Raw genomic sequence first — 18915 nt, 5'->3', positions numbered from 1 at the left:
TTTTTAAGAATGTTCCAAACAGTTGATTGGGCCACACCTAATGTTTTTGCTATCTCTCTGATGGGTTTGTTTTGATTTTTCAGCCTAATGATGGCTTGCTTCACTGATAGTGACAGCTCTTTGGATCTCATATTGAGAGTCGACAGCAACTGATTCCAAATGCAAATGTCACACCTAGAATCAACTCCAGACATTTTACCTGCTTAATTGATAATGAAATAACGAGGGAATAGCCCACACCTGTCCATGAAATAGCTTTTGAGTTGATAGTCCCATTACTTTTGGCCCCTTAAAAAGTGGGAGGCACATATAGAAACCGTTGTAATTCCTACACCGTTCACCTGATTTGGATGTAATTACCCTCAAATTAAATCTGAAAGTCTGCAGTTAAAACACATCTTGTTTGTTTCATTTCAAAGCCATTGTGATGGTGAATAGAGGCCAAAATATGAAAATTCTGTCAATGTCCCAATATTTATGCACCTGACTGTATATATGTATCCAACAGTCCGGCACTCCCACAATTGAAGTACAAATCACCGGTGCCCTCTGGTAAAATTTAAACAAAAAAAAAACTCCAAACAGGCAGCGGCAGTCGGTGTAGTTTCAAATGAAGCAAATTGTATTAAATCACATCACAAACAAGACTTCCAACGTTTCGGGGCTAGGACGCCCCTTTGTCAAGGTGAAGAGGTATATATATATATATTTTTTAAACTTTACTGTGTTCTGCCAGGAGAACACAGTCTGAGCAGCAGCCGGAGGAGGGACAAGGGAGTGACGGAGGGAGCCGAGGAGGACCTGCCCAGCTGAAACCATGTGAGTATCACCCGCTATACGCCACCTGAGAGTGGCGTATGGTAACACCATCAAATTCCGAAAATACATCATTTTCGGAATTTAATGAATAGCCTAATTTCTACATCTCCATACTAATGTACGGGGAGTGTGGAAATGGACTTAATCAGGAGATATCAGTGATATCTCCTGTGTAAAGTGTGTTAATGAATACTAAAATAACGGTAATTAAGGAAATGTCCTTAAAACCGTTATTTTAGTGTTGTTGAATAGGCCCCTTAATATTATAATGATAGTGTCAATATGGTTTTTTGTCCTGTGGAAGGTAAATAGGGCTGTAAAAACTGATTACAGTTTTACTTTTAGTAATAGCATGACGAAAATACAAGCAAAGGATATATTTATCTTTTTCGGAATAAATATGTCCGCTAGCTTTTTAATCTAAAAATAGCATTTCTAAAATTAAATCTGCCTGGAGAGAACAGACATGCTGGAGGGGACATGATTAGGGGTGGAATAAATTCAAGTGTATTAACTTCATTCTGGCATTTTCTCTTTTTGCTTAATATGAAGTGCTTGGTTACATGTTGAAGCAAACAACTGCTGCAGATTCTTGTTTTTAGATAGAGAATGCCAATGAAGTCCTTGGTAATACTAAAGCAGTAAAAGGGAGGATGTAGAGGTACGATTTACAAAGTAAATCAGGGGCGTACTATAGGTAGGAGCGAAGAGCAATGTGCAGTGCAGGGGCATATCTATAATGGGTGCAGGTTGGGCGGTGCACACGGGCCTCCGGATCCAGGGGGGGCCCGCACAGCACACCTTGCACCCATTTTATCTAAAACTTACCTCTCCGAGGTCCCGTGTACTGAGACACACAAATCTGCCCAGGACTGATCCAGACCACCTGCTCCCCACCTCCTCTGCCACTGCCTCCAAAATGGCCCATCATGGTGAAATCTGCTCCCCTCGCCATTCCTGAAACAAGTGGTGGCCGACAGGGAGAGAGATCACGAGTGTCCCTTGCCACTGACTGACCCTCCAGTCAGGGGCTGGCTGGCAACTTTTAGCCTGGGGGGCAAATGCATGCAGGCGGCCCTGGCAGAGGAGTAGCGTGCAGCCAGGGTGCCCGAAAGAACGTGCGTGCTATGGCGCCCCCCCTCAGGAGAGGACACCCTTATGCAGGCCTCGAGTAGTGCCCCAGTAGTGATCCCCCCTATGCAGTGCCCCTTGTGCCCCAATAGTAAGCCCCTTATATAGTGCCCCCAGTAGTGGTAACCCTTATGCAGTGCCCCTTAAATAGTGGCTCCAGTTGTAGTCTTCCCCCTATGCAGTACCCCCACTATTGCCCTTTATATAGAGCCCCCAGCAGAGGTCCCTCGATGCAGTGCCCCCAGTGGTAGTCCCCTCCCCCCTATGTAGCGCCCCTAGTAGTAGTCCCCTCCCCCCTATGCAATGCCCCTAGTCCCCTTGTAGTGCCCCTAGTAGTAGTCCCCGCCAGTAGTAGTACCCCCCTTGAGGGTGCCCCCAGTAGTAGTCCCCCCCTTGTAGTGCCCCCAGTAGTAGTAGTCCCCCTTGTAGTGCCCCCAGTAGTAGTAGTCCCCCCCTTATAGTGCCCCCAGTAGTAGTAGTCCCCCCCTTGTAGCACCCCCAGTAGTAGTAGTCCCCCCCTTTGTAGTGTCCCCAGTAGTGGTCTCCTCCTTATAGTGCCAGACCCCCCGCAGTAGACACACATAATATATAAAAAAAAAATAACACTTACCTGACACCCGCTCCTGCTCCTGGTGCAGCCGCCGAGATCAGCTCCTCCTCCTCCAGTGCAGAGGTATCCTTGCTGTTTTATACACAGACTGCACATCAAGTGGTTAGCAGACTAAGGGGCATATTCGATTAGGTGCAAAAAGTCCCGTACTTTTCGCATGCCTGACTTTTCGCCGTCATCGTTGGTTTTACCTGCGGAAAAGTTTTGCACGCATCACCGCTTATCCCCGTATTCAATTCCAAAGTACGCGAAAACGGGACCCGGCAAAACTCAAACAGGCGAAAAGTGCTGTCAGTTTTGGGGAAATCAGCCTGACATTCCCCCCAAAAGATGCACTATTATTGGTGATAAATGCTCTCAATAGCTGCTAATTAGCGTGTTTGCACATGTGGTGAATAGCATTTTGCAGTTTAAAAATATAAAAATAAAGTAGTCCCAGCAAATTTGAGGCACATGAAAATGGGTGCAAGAATATTTTAAAGTTGCTAATGTGAAGTTTTAAAAAATGTAAAAAAATCCACCTTCTGCAAGCACCTGCAATCTTAAAAACACCTGGGGCAAACTTGGGGCCCCCCCTGGAGTCTATTTCACTAGTTTTTAAGTTTGTCCCCCAACTTTGTTCTTTTTTGCCCTCTTTTTCAAATTCATTTTTATCGTGTTCTTAAGTTTTTTTTCTTTTACTTTTTTTGTTGCAGTTTACCTTTGGGGGGCTGTCCCAAGGGTGCAGGGTGGTTCCCGCAGGTTTGCACCCAAAAATCCCAATTTTGCACTTTTTTTCACCTCCTTTTATAGGCAAATCTTTTTTGCCTATTCCAACTCATTGACTTTCCGCATCTGCGAAAAGTCTTTGGAATTGATTACGGGGATGTTTTCGAATGGCGAAATTACGTCACCGGCAAAACTTTTTTTGATAAAAACAGCTTTTCGCACCTAATTGAATACGGCTCTAAGAAACCAAAATTCTGGGAACTCCTACATAACTAAAATGATACCTGTGTTTCTCTAGTAGTGATGGTGCTCTTGGCTTTGAAGGGACACCCATCTGAAATGCACAACTCCCAAATGCCCTGGTGGACTTAATGATTATATTAACTACAGGATACTTATCACAATTTAATATAATTCTTACCTTTCAGGTAATTCTTATTACCTGGAATTACATTTGGTCCAATGGAGATCTCCTGCAATGCAACAGGGACCTCAATGGCTAACACACGAACAGCAGAGGTGGGATTTTCCTCCTTCAGGGCAGCGTCTTATGACAGCCAGGTCACCTTTTAATTAAGGGGGAAAAGGGGGGGTCACGGTCCTTGGGCTTGGTCTGGGGGCAGAGCCTGGTATGGACACTGGTAGCAGGCTGATGTAGCAGAACAAAATAATTCTCTCTACAGCAGTTCAGAAGATGTTAGTCAGGAATTGTCTTCTCTCAGGCGGTGGCCACTTTGGGAGAGACATTTTCTATAGTACCCATGCGGACTGCCAGATCGGCCCACCTGGCCATCGGCCCTTCTGGCATTTACCAGAAGTGCCAGATGACCAGTCCGGCCCAGCTGGTAAACCTGCATCTTTTTGAAAACTTTGAAACTATGAAACTATTGGATGTAACCTAGTAGAAACCTAGGTGAATAAGAATGTGTTGGGTGTGTGACTCAGGTATTGCTAAACAGGACATATAGCTGGAAGTACTGGTGGGACAAAGGAGTTGATGTTTCAAACAGTGAAACAAGTGGATATGTGGACCAGTGTAGAAATTGCTTGTAGCAACCAATGAGATACCTACCTATCATTTTATAGAATGTACTTGATAAATGCTGCCTCGAAGCTGATTAGTTGCTATGAGCAAATTCTCCACTGGTCCACTTCTTCATGCTTTTCTCTGCTAGATACATCAACCCCAAAGTTTTTACTGTCATGACCCGTGTGTTTATTTGAGGTCATTAATGGAGGGTTCATGATCTGCCACTTAGTTTTGCACATTTGTGACCTAGTATGGTCTGGATTTAGAGTTTGACAATAGTACATTTTTGTGGCATATATATATATACTTTTCCATAGTGCACATATGTACCAAAATGCGCATTTAGATTTGTTTATATGTAAGACTTGTGGCTCCTGCAGGCTTAAAAGAATCCCAGCAAAATGTAGACATTCCCGATAACTGACGTGGTCCCTCCATTTCTGACAGCAAAAAGCAGACCTATATGGGAATGTTAACTTGTCAGATTCACCTAGCCACATTCCGGAGCTTGGCCGTGACAGCTAACGCTGCAGATGGTGTGAGCCCATAGTAGCCTATGGGCTGCTCTGTCACATTTGTTTGTTAGTGGTTTTGCCCTAGCCAGGGCCACAACTAGGAGGGGGCGCTAAGGGGGTACGTGACCCGGGTGCCGGACTTGAGGGTGTTGGTATGTTAAGTTGCTGCTCTTGTTGGTTTGGAGCCGCATCCCGGACTTGAGAGGCACAGAGATACCGTCAGTTTAATGTGGTGTCGGTCGCAAGCCAATCAGTGCTCGCAGACCGGCAGCCAACCAACAGAGGCTGCCGGTCCATGAGCTCCAATTGGTTCACGAGCGGCGCCTCATTCCAATGACGGCAGTACTGACAGTTCCCCAGCGTGTGGCAGTCCCGTCCCGCGCCACCCCAAGCTCACCCACCGCACGGCCCTGGCAGGTAAGTCAAGGGAGATGGGGCCTTACTGTGGCTTAATGTAATAGAGACCTTACTGTGGCATAATATGAAGCATTGCTGTGGCATAATGTGTTAGGGACATTACTGTGGCATAATGTATAAGGGGGTATTAATGTGGCTTAATGCAAAATTGGCCTTACTGTGGCATAAAGTGTAAGGAGCCTTCCTGTGGCATGATGTGTAAGGGGCCTTACTGTAGCATAATGTATATGGGGCATTACTGTGGCATAATGTGTAAGGGGCATTACTGTGGCATAATGTGTAAGGAGCACTACTGTGGCATAATGTGTAAGGGACATTACTGTGGCTTAATGTGTTGTAAGGGGCATTACTGTGACAGAATGTGTTGTAAGGGGCATTACTGTGTTGCATAATGTGTTGTAAGGGACATTACTGTGGCATAATGTGTTATAAGGAAAATTAATGTGTGGCATAATGTGTTATAAGGGTCATTAATGTGTGGCATAATGTGTTATAAGGGGCATTACTGTGTCACAAAACCACACATCCTTTTTGTCCTCTATGTTGTATTTTTTTTTGGGGGGGTGCTAAATTATGGCCTTGCCCTGGGTGGCAAAAATCCTAGTTCCGGCCTTGCCCTAGCAATTGGCTTTCAATTAGCATCCACATATGAATAATTAAAAAAGCCCAGCTTTTATGGATAATTAACATTGGGCCTGATTTAATTAACATTGGGCTTGATTCAGAGATGTATGCAATTTTTACAGAGATCAAGTGATTTTTATTCCATTGTGCATGCTTATCAGCCATTGTTTTGCGATTATGCCCACATAGAGGATCCATTCACAAAGTGAGTGACAGGCAGTCAGCGTTTGGGGGAGGTAACGGAACGGCTAGGCAAACGCAGGTGTGTCTGTTCTTTTAAACTCCGCTTCATAGGCGTGTATAAATTAGCCATTGTGAGCTCCTTCGCAGTATGAGAGCCCACTGCATGTCATGAGAGCAACAGTGTTTGTGACTGGTCAGACTTGCCACATATGCTGCATGGCTACCCGATCTGCATCAGTGTTACCGATGTTTATGCTGTTGTGTGACTTCGGACAGAAATGAGAAGGTAGCAGTGGGCGCCCCTATGCTTGAAAGGCATTAGCAGTTTTTTAACAACTGCAACCAGTAAGATCACTGGAATACTCTCTCTACTTTATGGTGGTCACATGGATGCTTTTAATATTGTGTAGTAGTCACGTCGATATTATTTATATTGTATTGTGTCTAGGACTAATGGTTTTGTTTATGTGGGGTCACATAAGTCTATTTGATCCCGCCCACATTAGGACACACTTTCAGAATTCTTTCCAGGGCTACTTTAATGTCCCAGTTTGTCCCTAGTCCAGGCAGTTCATTTTTGGAAAATTCAATTTGAAGAAGCTGTGTGGCTCTAAGGGCTGGCTAGTAACTCCTAGCAGGGAGGGCCCACTGAACTGCTCTTGTGTGTGCCACCAGTATGCTGTGTTTCTTCCTAGTAATAGAGCACACTCCAACCCATTCTTCTTCATTCCCCATGGAAATGCAGGATGCATCATAGGCCCTCATTCAGAGCCGTACGCTCTGAGCAGAGCGCACGCTCTGAATGAGGGCCGGCCTCCATGAAAATGGAGCGTCCTCCTGGACGCTCGTATAGCTGTGGGTGACCACCCACAGGCTATACGAGCATGCAGTTTGATGGCCGCGATGGTCTTGACCATCGCGACCATCGAAACTGCGAGCCGGAGCCTGCGGTTGAGGTTTTCAACCGCAAGCTCCGGAGTGATTTTGGCTCTATCAGAGCCAAAATCACTCCCACTGACATCACTAGTGTAACAACTCTTGTCGATAGTGATAGGCTGGGTAATAGCGCTGTATAGGGTCTATGATCAGGGGATAAGTCTTAAATATAGGCAATTGTATCTTACCCAAAATTACGTTTATTTCAAACAGAGATTATACAGAACAAAACAGATGCAATTGAGCAACGTCACATTTAAATAATTACATCACTGTAAATTTGACACTTTTTTTTAAGAAACAGAAACACTCTGATCCATTTTTTTATTATGACTGGAACTCTGGAACTCGGATCCGTATACTAGAAGAAATGGTTAATTCACTGGATAGATGAACTAACAATTCTCAATATGCAGAGTCAATCCTAGACACAATATAACCCTATTATTTTGTGCACAAAACAAATGATAGTTTATAGTGATTTATACATGCAAAATGAGTAACTATTTGATGAGGTGTTTGCAAACGGTGCCCGGGTTGACGTGTCGCTTTATTTAAGAGAAACTTATGGATCCTTAGATAATGCAAGGTCCTGCAAATCTAACGATTGGATGGATTCACTGACTGTCCTGCCACCGGCATTTACTATTATGCAATTCTCTGGGGAGTGGTTACTCTGTATCCTGTTAAACGCAGTTAGAGTCAAATTGTAACCACTCTCCCTGTATTTTGGGCAGAGAGAAATTGGTAACTCCGCTTAATGTTCTCACTAAAATTTATGTACGATGCCCTGCGGAGCTATGTATATATATTCTTCACTATCCCTGCCAAGCATTGACGCTGTTATTTGCAGTCACAGAATTAATTCTGTCCATCGAGTTGCCCCTGGTATTTTTCTCACTATATCACTCTATTCAGACATTAGTATTGAATCAGTTCTTTCCTACCCTTCTCGCTGAGTGGGAGTCTATAGTCCAGGTTATAATAGCGGATACTGTGAGGATTAGAGTATAGCCTGCTTAAGTGTCCAAGAACTGAGTATCTATTGACTTTTACTCCCTTCTGAGAGAACAGGGCAAGGTTTAACTAAACAGGGCAAGGTTTAACTAAAGTTCAGCTGGCACTGCACTATGGTGCATATACTAAGCAGTTCAGATAGTGTAGGAGTGCCAATGTGTAAGTATTTCACAGACCTGTTCCGTTTCTTTCACTCCATGACAGGGATAGCTCTCCTTCCTCCTTTCCAGCCCCCGGCTGTCAGTCACTGCAAATAGAGGCAGAAGACAGGCGGTTCCACTACTGAGGCCGCTCCTTGATCACCGCCCCGCAGCAGTCACTTAGCTCCCCGGCTGTCACTCACCAGCCCCGGGGGAAGGTCTCTGGGTGGCTCCCTCTGTCTTTGCTTCCTCCTATTACTGCCCTCGCAGCGGCCGTTTGGCTCCCCGGCTGTCACTCACTATGCGGGGCAGGCTTGGAGGCGGCGCCCGACTGACGCGACCTCCTCCGTACAGATTCCTCCGGCTCCCTCGGTTGTCCGCAGCCTCTCCTCTCCCCTGCTGACGGCAAGGAGACTCTGCTGCTTGTCCGGTGGGCTCAACTTACACCACACGGTCCCGTCGTCACCGGTAGGTACCGTGGTTCTTTCTTTACACTGCCTACCTCAGGCACAGATTACCCGGCTGTCCCCGCGAGTGCTCCTTATATATCAGTGGTCGCGTGGGGGCTCCTTCCCGCCGACCGCACGCGCCGCTCTCCGGACAGGTCAGCTATATAGTTCTAAAGGAAGGGAAAAGATTCCCCTCTGCAGCGGCTGGAATATCCCATAGCTGGCCGCGTGCCCCCTTATTTAAACTTGTCCCGTACAGAGGTCGGCTCCACTGTTCCCCGGAGAGGGGGGGGTTAACAATATTTACATACATTTACTAGCAGATCATCAAAATAATCGTGCATTTGATATATATGTATATATGGCAGCTTTCCAAGTTCCTACTGTGTAAATACATAAACTTGCATTTTTATTTATTTTTACAACATCACTGTATTCACAAACAGATTATCCCTGTTAACAATGTATTTTTTTACATAATAAATACTTTGGGGGTATCACATTCCTCCCCGCTAGAATGATGCATGTCCCCATGCATTTCCCTCTCCTAATAAGTTTTCAACAACTATTACTTGCAACCATCACCTTTTAGCTACTCTGTAACAAGTGTCGCAAGAACACTAGTTAGTTACACATGTTACTCTCAACAATTACATCAGTAGCAAGTTATTTTGATACTTTTAAGCAGTTACTGAGCATTTTTTCTAACAAGTTTAAACAAACTGTTTGCACAATCATGAACATTTAGCTACATTTGTAGCAACAGTAACAGAACCGAGACATTTATTAACTTTAAGGAAGTAAGTTGAAACAGTCATTAAACAGGTTATTGCCTGTATCTTATGGGAAGAACCCCCTTGTTACTTCTTTTGGAACGTCTGCAGCTAGGAAGTTCGAGGGCTGCTTCCCCCTCCAATGTTGGACTAGCATCAGCCAACTGTTCATGGGATAGTGAAAGTCTAGAGTCGGAAACTACTGGCCAGTACATGCTCAACATCATCTCTAGGACATTGTCCGATGGTTGAGTTAGTGTAATTTCCGGGTTTGATGGTACTGGTCTGGCTTCCAATTCTGGAACAAGGTACAATTTAAGTTGGTTCCGGTGAACCACCTTTTCTGTGCCATCAGTTTCTCTAACTATCCGGTAGATTGCGATTTCAGGATTAGGGATCTCAGTCACTCTATAAGGTACTAACTCCCATTGCAGATCCAGCTTGCTGTGCCATATGTTATTCTTTCGGAGAACTCTGTCGCCCACACTGAAAGGCTTTGCTTGGGCTTTGAGGTTATAATATGTTTCTTGCCGTTGTCTTTCATGGTCCATTTGTTGATGAACAATGGTTTGGGCCATTTTCAACCGTTGCTGATGATCCTCGACCCATTCCATATTAGAATTGAAGGAAAGATCAGCATTTTTGGGTAGTCCTAACTGTACATCCATTGGCAATCTTCCAGGTCGGCCGAAAAGTAAATAGTAGGGGGTGTACCCCGTTGACCCATGTACTGTATTATTATAGACAAATATCAATTCGGCTAACAGAGTGGGCCATTCAAATCGCTGTGAAACGGGTGTGGCTCTCAACATATTGATTAGAGTTCTGTTCATTCTTTCGCACACACCATTTCCCTGTGGATGATAAGCGGTGGTGTGTATTTTCTTGCACCTGTACAGGGAGCATAATTCTTGAAAAAGTTGCGATTCAAATGCAGGGCCTTGATCGGTTAGTATTTTAGCAGGATATCCGTAGGGTCTGACGAAAGCACGCCAAAAGATTTCTGCGGTGGTCTTTGCTGATAGATCCCGGACCGGGAGGGCCACTGCAAATTTAGTGAAATGGTCAATCATGGTAATGGCATATCTGTATCCCATTTGACTGGGTTCCAATTTGACATGGTCAATCGAAACGAGTTCTAAAGGTTGGTGAGTGACTATTGGATGGAGTAATGCTTTCTGTGTTGGCAAAACAGGTTGACGTAAGATACAGGTGGGACAGGTTTGACACCAGTTTTCCACATCTTTCCTCATATTAACCCAGTAGAATCTCTGTCGCAAATTTCTCTCCAACTTCTGACACCCAAAATGCCCGGACTGGTTGTGATAGGCCTGTAACAACTCCTTGACTTTCGCTCGGGGTGCCACTAGCTGTCTCATATTCTCATGAGTTTTTGGATTGATGTATTGACGGACAAGCACGCCTCTATGTAGTCTCAGTCGGTTTCTTTGTCGCCAGAGTTGAGCAAGTTCAGGGTCCGCCATTCGTCTTTCCAGCTTAGTTAGTCCACATTGTCTACCAACTAATTCTTTCAATTTATGTAGACATGGATCTTCATCTTGTGTTTCTGCCCATTCTAGTTCCCCTTGTCCAGCATCCCCTGTGCAGGTTTCAACTCTGCTTGACATCAGAGCATGTTGTTCAGATGAAGTGGGGGCAGTGCTGAAACTGGGGATTTCGATTGATTCCCATGGGTCTTCCTCTTCCTCCAATTCCTCGGAGAATGGTAAACGGGACAGGGCATCGGCATTCGTATTACTGCGACCACTCCTGTATTTTATCCGATAGCGATAGTTGGCCAGTCGTGAAGACCATCTTTGTTCTAACGCACTCAACTTAGCAGTCTCCTGATGGACCAAGGGGTTGCAGTCAGTGTAAGCAACAAAAGGTGTGGCGGCCAAATAATCGCGGAACTTCTCGGTTACAGCCCATACAAGGGCCAAGAATTCCAGCTTGAATGCACTATAATTGCTATCATTCCTTTCCGTCTTCCTCAAACTCCGACTAGCGTAAGCAATCACTCTTTCTTTTCCATCCTGAACCTGAGACAGGACGGCTCCCAAGCCCTGTTTGCTGGCGTCGGTGAACAACCGAAAAGGTTTGGTGTAATCCGGATATGCCAACAAGGGTGCTTCAGTTAAAATTTTCTTCAATTTATCAAATGCCTCTTGTCTTTCGATCGTCCAACTGATAAGAATTTTCTTGTGATATCGCTCTTTGGGAATTCCTCGTAGTAACTCTAGAAGTGGAGCCGAGATGTGAGCAAAGTTCTGAATGAATCTCCTGTAATATCCAATGAAACCAAGGAATCTTCGTATGTCCTTCACCGTTTGAGGGACTGGCCAATCCAACACGGCTTTAATTTTATCTGGATCAGGAGAGACTCCGGTGGAACTCACAATATGACCCAGGTAGTGGACCTCAGGTTTGAGCAAATGACATTTTGAAGGCTTCAATTTAAGTCCATATCTGATCAAGCTCTGGAGAACTTCCCGAAGATGCTGAAGATGCTCTGTATAGGATCCTGAAAAAACGATGACATCATCCAAATACAGGAGAACAGTTTCAAAATTCTTGTGACCTAGACAATGTTCCATCACCCTTTGGAATGTTGCTGGTGCGTTACATAATCCAAAAGGCATTCGTTGGAACTCAAATAGTCCCATTGGGGTGATGAAGGCAGTCTTCTCTTTATCTTCTTCGGCCATTTGGATTTGCCAATATCCACTCGTCAGATCCAGAGTGGAAAAGTACTGGGCCGATTTTAGAGCAGCGAGGGATTCTTCAATCCGGGGCAGCGGGTATGCGTCCTTGTGGGTGAGGTTATTTAATTTCCGGTAATCCACACAGAAACGGAACTGTCCATCTTTTTTCCGTACAAGGACCATTGGGGCCGCCCAGGGGCTGTGACTCTCTTGAATAATTCCGGTGGCCTTCATGTTTTCTATCATTTGTCGTACTGGCTGGTATAATCCTGGGGCCAACGGGCGATGTCTTTCTTTGACAGGAGGACTATCCCCAGTGAAAATACGGTGTTGAATTTTCATAACTACTCCCAAGTCATTCGGGTCTTTACTAAAAGCTTCAGAGTTCTCTTGAGCTACTTGAAGTGCCCCTTGTTTCTGATCTTCCGGCGTACTGATGTTCCCAATTTGCAGCTCCTTCCACCAAGTGGGTTCTTGTTCTATTTCAGCCTCAATTGTTGCAGATGTTTCTTCTTGATTTACTACTAAAATGGGATTTAATACATCTTGAAAAGTGGTCCACATTAGGTTAGCAATCGGTTGACTCCGATATAATTTGACTGTGTGACCGTGAGGATTGAGTACTCGAACAGGGACTCTTCCATTCTTTACAGTAACTATGGATCGGGCCACAACCATGTCGTTCCGAGCAGCTATCACACATGGTTCAATCAAAGCTTCATATTCCTGCCCACTGGGTCCCGAACGGGCCTTACCCCACAGAATGGTTTCAGAATTTGGTTGCAGTTTGACAGGTTTGCTGTCAGTCAATCGTACTTTTCCAACGGCTCCCTTGTTCTGAGCCAATCGCTGATGCCCCTGCAGAACTTTAATGGCTTTCTGTAGAACTTGCTGGCTTGGTGGAATCACCTTGGCTAACTCTCCCCTGAGTATGGAAACTAATTCTTCAGGGCAATTTTGTAATATATTCATGCCTAAAATCACAGGAGCCACTTTGGCATCACTTGTCTCGGTCACCAAACATCCCTGCTCAGGAAGTAGAGTCTGTCCTATTTTCACGCTAGCCTCCCAATAGCCTACGCAGGATATTCCCAGACCATTGCTGGCGATGAGTTGCAGCCAGGTTGGCGGAGGCAACAGAAGTTGTCCTGTTTCCCAATGTTGTTTGTAAGTAGAAAGTTGTATAGTCGTAATTTGGGACCCCGTATCTATCATGGCGAAAGTCTCTACGCCGTTGATGATGATTGGGATAATGGGGCACTGTCCAACATATCGGGGCCACCACTCTTCCGGTTTTGGATCTAAGCTACCGGTTCCCCCAGAGGCTCGGCCCCCATCCTCGGGGTGTTGGAGTTTAAAGGCTCAGCGGAGTTACAGTTTCGTTCAATATGCCCGCTCCTTCCACATTTCCTGCAGATAGGTCGGCCTTGGGAATCGAATTGATCAGTGGCTCTTCTTCCATTTCCACGAGGTGGTTCCCACCTCTCACTACTGGTGCGCCTCCGTTCTGAATTTCCTCTCCATCCGGAGGAATCATTAGATCTCTGCCGAGACAGCTGGCGCATTTCTTTGCGCATTTCAGTTAATTCCATTGTTAGTCCCTCTAATTGATCTTGTAAGACCTGCATCGGATCTCGAGTAGGTAACTGGGCACTCTGACTTACTTTATCCCTCACGGTTGATTCTTTCCCTATTTTGTTGCCTTCACTCCCAATAGCATTAGATGTTTCTTGATATCCAGGCATTTCGGGAAAAGAGACTTCTTGCCCCGCACAGTGCCCTATGATTTTTATAGCAGCTTCTTTAAAATCGAGGAATGAGTGATTCTCCAATTGCATTCTCAGCATTCTAAGCTGACTTCGGATTCCTTCTTTATTGGCCCCTTCAATCAACTGAGATATCAGAGCTTCATCAGCATTTCCTATTTCTTGATCATCCACTGCTTGTACTGCCTTTAAAGCTTCTTGTAAACTCAGAGCATAATCCCTGAGCGTCTCGCCTGCCCGCTGTCTTCGCCCATAAAACTTCATTTTTAGCTCAGAAATGGTTCTGGTTTCAAATGTGGTCCTCAACCGTTGCAGAATTTGATCTATTTTTTGTTTTTCCTCACGTGGCCATGAAGCAACTTCTCGGAGGGCAGCACCCTTGAGTTGCCCAATCAATATTTCTACTTGCTGTTGTTCACTGAGGGGGTACAGGCGAAACATAGATTTCAACTTGGTCTTAAATTCGTCTAATGTATTCCCCTCCCTTCCCTGAAGATCTCCATTATAAATTGGAAGCCACGGAGCGCCAAAATAATAGGGCAGGGTAATTGGGTTAAGGTTAGCCATGGCTGGCCGAGCATTGGATGAGTCTCCCACAACTTGTTCGTCATCAGAAGGCATGACTCGCCCGTATCCTGTTCGTATGACGCCAAAAATAATTGTAACAACTCTTGTCGATAGTGATAGGCTGGGTAATAGCGCTGTGTAGGGTCTATGATCAGGGGATAAGTCTTAAATATAGGCAATTGTATCTTACCCAAAATTAAGTTTATTTCAAACAGAGATTATACAGAACAAAACAGATGCAATTGAGCAACGTCACATTTAAATAATTACATCACCGTAAATTTGACACTTTTTTTAAGAAACAGAAACACTCTGATCCGTTTTTTTATTATGACTGGAACTCTGGAACTCGGATCCGTATACTAGAAGAAAGGGTTAATTCACTGGATAGATGAACTAACAATTCTCAATATGCAGAGTCAATCCTAGACACAATATAACCCTATTATTTTGTGCACAAAACAAATGATAGTTTATAGTGATTTATACATGCAAAATGAGTAACTATTTGATGAGGTGTTTGCAAACGGTGCCCGGGTTGACGTGTCGCTTTATTTAAGAGAAACTTATGGATCCTTAGATAATGCAAGGTCCTGCAAATCTAACGATTGGATGGATTCACTGACTGTCCTGCCACCGGCATTTACTATTATGCAATTCTCTGGGGAGTGGTTACTCTGTATCCTGTTAAACGCAGTTAGAGTCAAATTGTAACCACTCTCCCTGTATTTTGGGCAGAGAGAAATTGGTAACTCCGCTTAATGTTCTCACTAAAATTTATGTACGATGCCCTGCGGAGCTATGTATATATATTCTTCACTATCCCTGCCAAGCATTGACGCTGTTATTTGCAGTCACAGAATTAATTCTGTCCATCGAGTTGCCCCTGGTATTTTTCTCACTATATCACTCTATTCAGACATTAGTATTGAATCAGTTCTTTCCTACCCTTCTCGCTGAGTGGGAGTCTATAGTCCAGGTTATAATAGCGGATACTGTGAGGATTAGAGTATAGCCTGCTTAAGTGTCCAAGAACTGAGTATCTATTGACTTTTACTCCCTTCTGAGAGAACAGGGCAAGGTTTAACTAAACAGGGCAAGGTTTAACTAAAGTTCAGCTGGCACTGCACTATGGTGCATATACTAAGCAGTTCAGATAGTGTAGGAGTGCCAATGTGTAAGTATTTCACAGACCTGTTCCGTTTCTTTCACTCCATGACAGGGATAGCTCTCCCTCCTCCTTTCCAGCCCCCGGCTGTCAGTCACTGCAAATAGAGGCAGAAGACAGGCGGTTCCACTACTGAGGCCGCTCCTTGATCACCGCCCCGCAGCAGTCACTTAGCTCCCCGGCTGTCACTCACCAGCCCCGGGGGAAGGTCTCTGGGCGGCTCCCTCTGTCTTTGCTTCCTCCTATTACTGCCCTCGCAGCGGCCGTTTGGCTCCCCGGCTGTCACTCACTATGCGGGGCAGGCTTGGAGGCGGCGCCCGACTGACGCGACCTCCTCCGTACAGATTCCTCCGGCTCCCTCGGTTGTCCGCAGCCTCTCCTCTCCCCTGCCGACGGCAAGGAGACTCTGCTGCTTGTCCGGTGGGCTCAACTTACACCACACGGTCCCGTCGTCACCGGTAGGTACCGTGGTTCTTTCTTTACACTGCCTACCTCAGGCACAGATTACCCGGCTGTCCCCGCGAGTGCTCCTTATATATCAGTGGTCGCGTGCGGGGCTCCTTCCCGCCGACCGCACGCGCCGCTCTCCGGACAGGTCAGCTATATAGTTCTAAAGGAAGGGAAAAGATTCCCCTCTGCAGCGGCTGGAATATCCCATAGCTGGCCGCGTGCCCCCTTATTTAAACTTATCCCGTACAGAGGTCGGCTCCACTGTTCCCCGGAGAGGGGGGGTTAACAATATTTACATACATTTACTAGCAGATCATCAAAATAATCGTGCATTTGATATATATGTATATATGGCAGCTTTCCAAGTTCCTACTGTGTAAATACATAAACTTGTATTTTTATTTATTTTTACAACATCACTGTATTCACAAACAGATTATCCCTGTTAACAATGTATTTTTTTAGATAATAAATACTTTGGGGGTATCACACTAGTGATGTCAGTGGGCCGGCTTCTGACGGGAGGCACGCCCCCGGCACGCCTACCAAAGGGGGCGTGCTGTCAATCAACATCGACAGCACGCCCCCTTTGATCAGACACAACGAGCGAAGGAAAGTCCTTCGCTCGTCGCGTCTGGCACATGCGCACGAAGGAGCTCCCTCCGTCGTGCGCATGCTCAGTCCAGAACATCGACCCACTTGCGAGCGGACAGCCGCTCGCGAGTGGGTCTGAATCAGGCCCATTGTTAGGAACCTCCTTGTCCTACATTAGTGTGAAGCAGAACATTTCTCCCAATTATTCTTGTGGTCGGCACAAACTCTTGGATGCATGGGACAGTTTTTCAAAACCTAAATTGGCCCAACACAATCAGGACAATTGGGAGGTAAGCATGTATATATCGTATTAGTGATGCATCACACCCACAAACACAATATGCAAACACCATACTGTATAAAATATACATAGGCCCAAATGTTGCAATGCCGCTTTAAATATAAATCGCTTTAGTGCCCACAAATGACAGGTTTTAAATTTGGGCTATAGGGTGCAGACAGAGATAAACATACACACAGGACCGCCCATAAGGGAAAATGGGGTACACATGTAGGGGAGCCCAGCAGGGGAGGCTGGGAGCCCAGTCAAAAATGTCTCTTTTAATATTTTTATGTGAAGTAATGGAGATTGATTGGAGTTCAGGGAGATCATGTGTTTTGCATTTTGGTGTTTTTCCCTAGTGGTTGACCCACTGGTTGCTGTCCTCCATGTTCTTACACTTCTTTTAGTTTTATTACTAGATGACTTCGAGCATAGGCAAACGCAGACGGGGTTTCCAGTTGCCTGGAATCCCCCCTCCCCTGATCACGCCATAACCACAATAGAAATAGTAATATAACAGAATTTTACTAGTGCTGCATGTTCTTCTCAGTATCACAAATTACATAATTAGTACCACCTGTGGATCTTGTAACATGTGTCAGCCAGTAATTAATACATCTGTGCACCAATTAGGAGATATGGAAAACATGCACTGTTAAGGCACACATCCACTAAAAGACATGAGAACAACTGCATGATTATGACATTGTAATCGTACAGTCGTTTGTCAGTCTGTGATGTGCCTAGACTGAACGAGCAGTCGTTCAGTGTAGGCAAATCAATCATCTGCAAACATGTTGAACCTGACATTATCGTCAGGTTGTAGAACATATTTGTACGATAAAAAATGTCTAAACGACCAGCGGGAGCGTGCATCGCTGGTCGTTTTAGACATAATTTTAATGATCCGCAAACGATTTTCAAACAATTATTGAACGATAACGATATCGTTATCGTTCAATCGCTCAATTTAATAATCTAGTGGATGTGTGCCTTTAGGGATGCACTGCTATAGGCCATCAATAGGGTTAATTATTAATACTGTATAATAATACATTATCCAGCGCATAAGTAGCCCAATATCTACATATATGTCCAGGGCAGTGCTAGGTTCTTCTGCTGATCCCCCAGACTCCCGGCGTTGCTCCCATACTCTGGATTGGTGCCCACAACTGAAATTATAACATTCAGCTCAGGCAGGATGGCCCTGCTGCTGTATCTAATGGCATACTGTGATCACTGGTCCCAGGGGCATCTTAAGAGAGGAGGGGGCCCGTGTGCACTCCCCGTGCGGGGCCCCCTCCTCTCTCCCCGGTGGCCGGCAGCCGACTGATGCGGCTAGCCAGCCACCAAAGCCTTAGTAGACTCCGGGTACTAGAGTGTACACGGAGTCTACTGCGCATGCGCAGAACGCAGGAAAATGGCCACGGTGGCCATTTTCCAGCATTCTGCGCATGCGCAGTAGACTGCGGGCACACTCTAGTGCCCGGAGTCTACTGCGCATGCGCAGAACACTGGAAAAATGGTTGCAGCGGCCATGTTCCGGTGTTCTGAGCAGCAAAGACACCCGACATGGGACCACGGACAGGTAAGTCTAAAATAATATGGGTGCAGTGCGTGCGGTGCAGGGCCCCCGTGCCCCGCACACACTGCACCAATTATAGATACGCCACTGACTGGTCCTGTATATGCTGGAGTTATGACACACAATACACTTTGTATGCCGCATATTAAACCGGATAAGTGTTAATTATGTCCTCTTCATGGGCTGGCCACACTCTAAAATCAAGCCTCTGGAAACCCCCCTCTAAAAATCCTGCGTTTGCCACTGTTGAGACCTACTGATACAACAAAGTCCCAAAGACAACCTCACTTTTCATTAGTGTCATGGAATGTGGGTGGCCTCAACTCCCCGATAAAGAGAAAAAAAGTCCTTGTACCTATTCGTAAATGTCACCCAGCTTGGGCATTCCTGCAGGAAACACGTTGGTTAATAGGGGAGGGCTCTACTCTATGGGCTCCGTGGATAG

The 18915-nt window shown here is 45.5% G+C and overlaps 2 protein-coding genes across 4 annotated transcripts in view; one reads left to right on the top strand and one right to left on the bottom strand.

Moving 5' to 3' along the window:
- The window catches only part of FGF12 (fibroblast growth factor 12), a 618931-nt gene that overhangs the window by 234087 nt on the left and 365929 nt on the right, over window positions 1-18915 (top strand). The window lies entirely within an intron of this gene.
- LOC148508272 (uncharacterized) lies at window positions 13359-14444 on the bottom strand. The gene has a single exon (XM_088444693.1). It carries the CDS (start codon window positions 14442-14444, stop codon window positions 13359-13361), a length of 1086 nt encoding a protein of 361 aa, XP_088300819.1.

The sequence above is a fragment of the Taudactylus pleione genome, unplaced genomic scaffold (genome assembly GCF_031769625.1).
Source record: "Taudactylus pleione unplaced genomic scaffold, aTauple2 ptg000372l, whole genome shotgun sequence".
NCBI lineage: Eukaryota > Metazoa > Chordata > Amphibia > Anura > Myobatrachidae > Taudactylus > Taudactylus pleione.
This window is presented reverse-complemented; position numbering and strand designations above follow the sequence as displayed.

Coding starts and splice junctions, on each gene's coding strand:
- LOC148508272 (XM_088444693.1), bottom strand. CDS start 14,444: ATGCCTTCTGATGACGAACAAGTTGTGGGAGACTCATCCAATGCTCGG.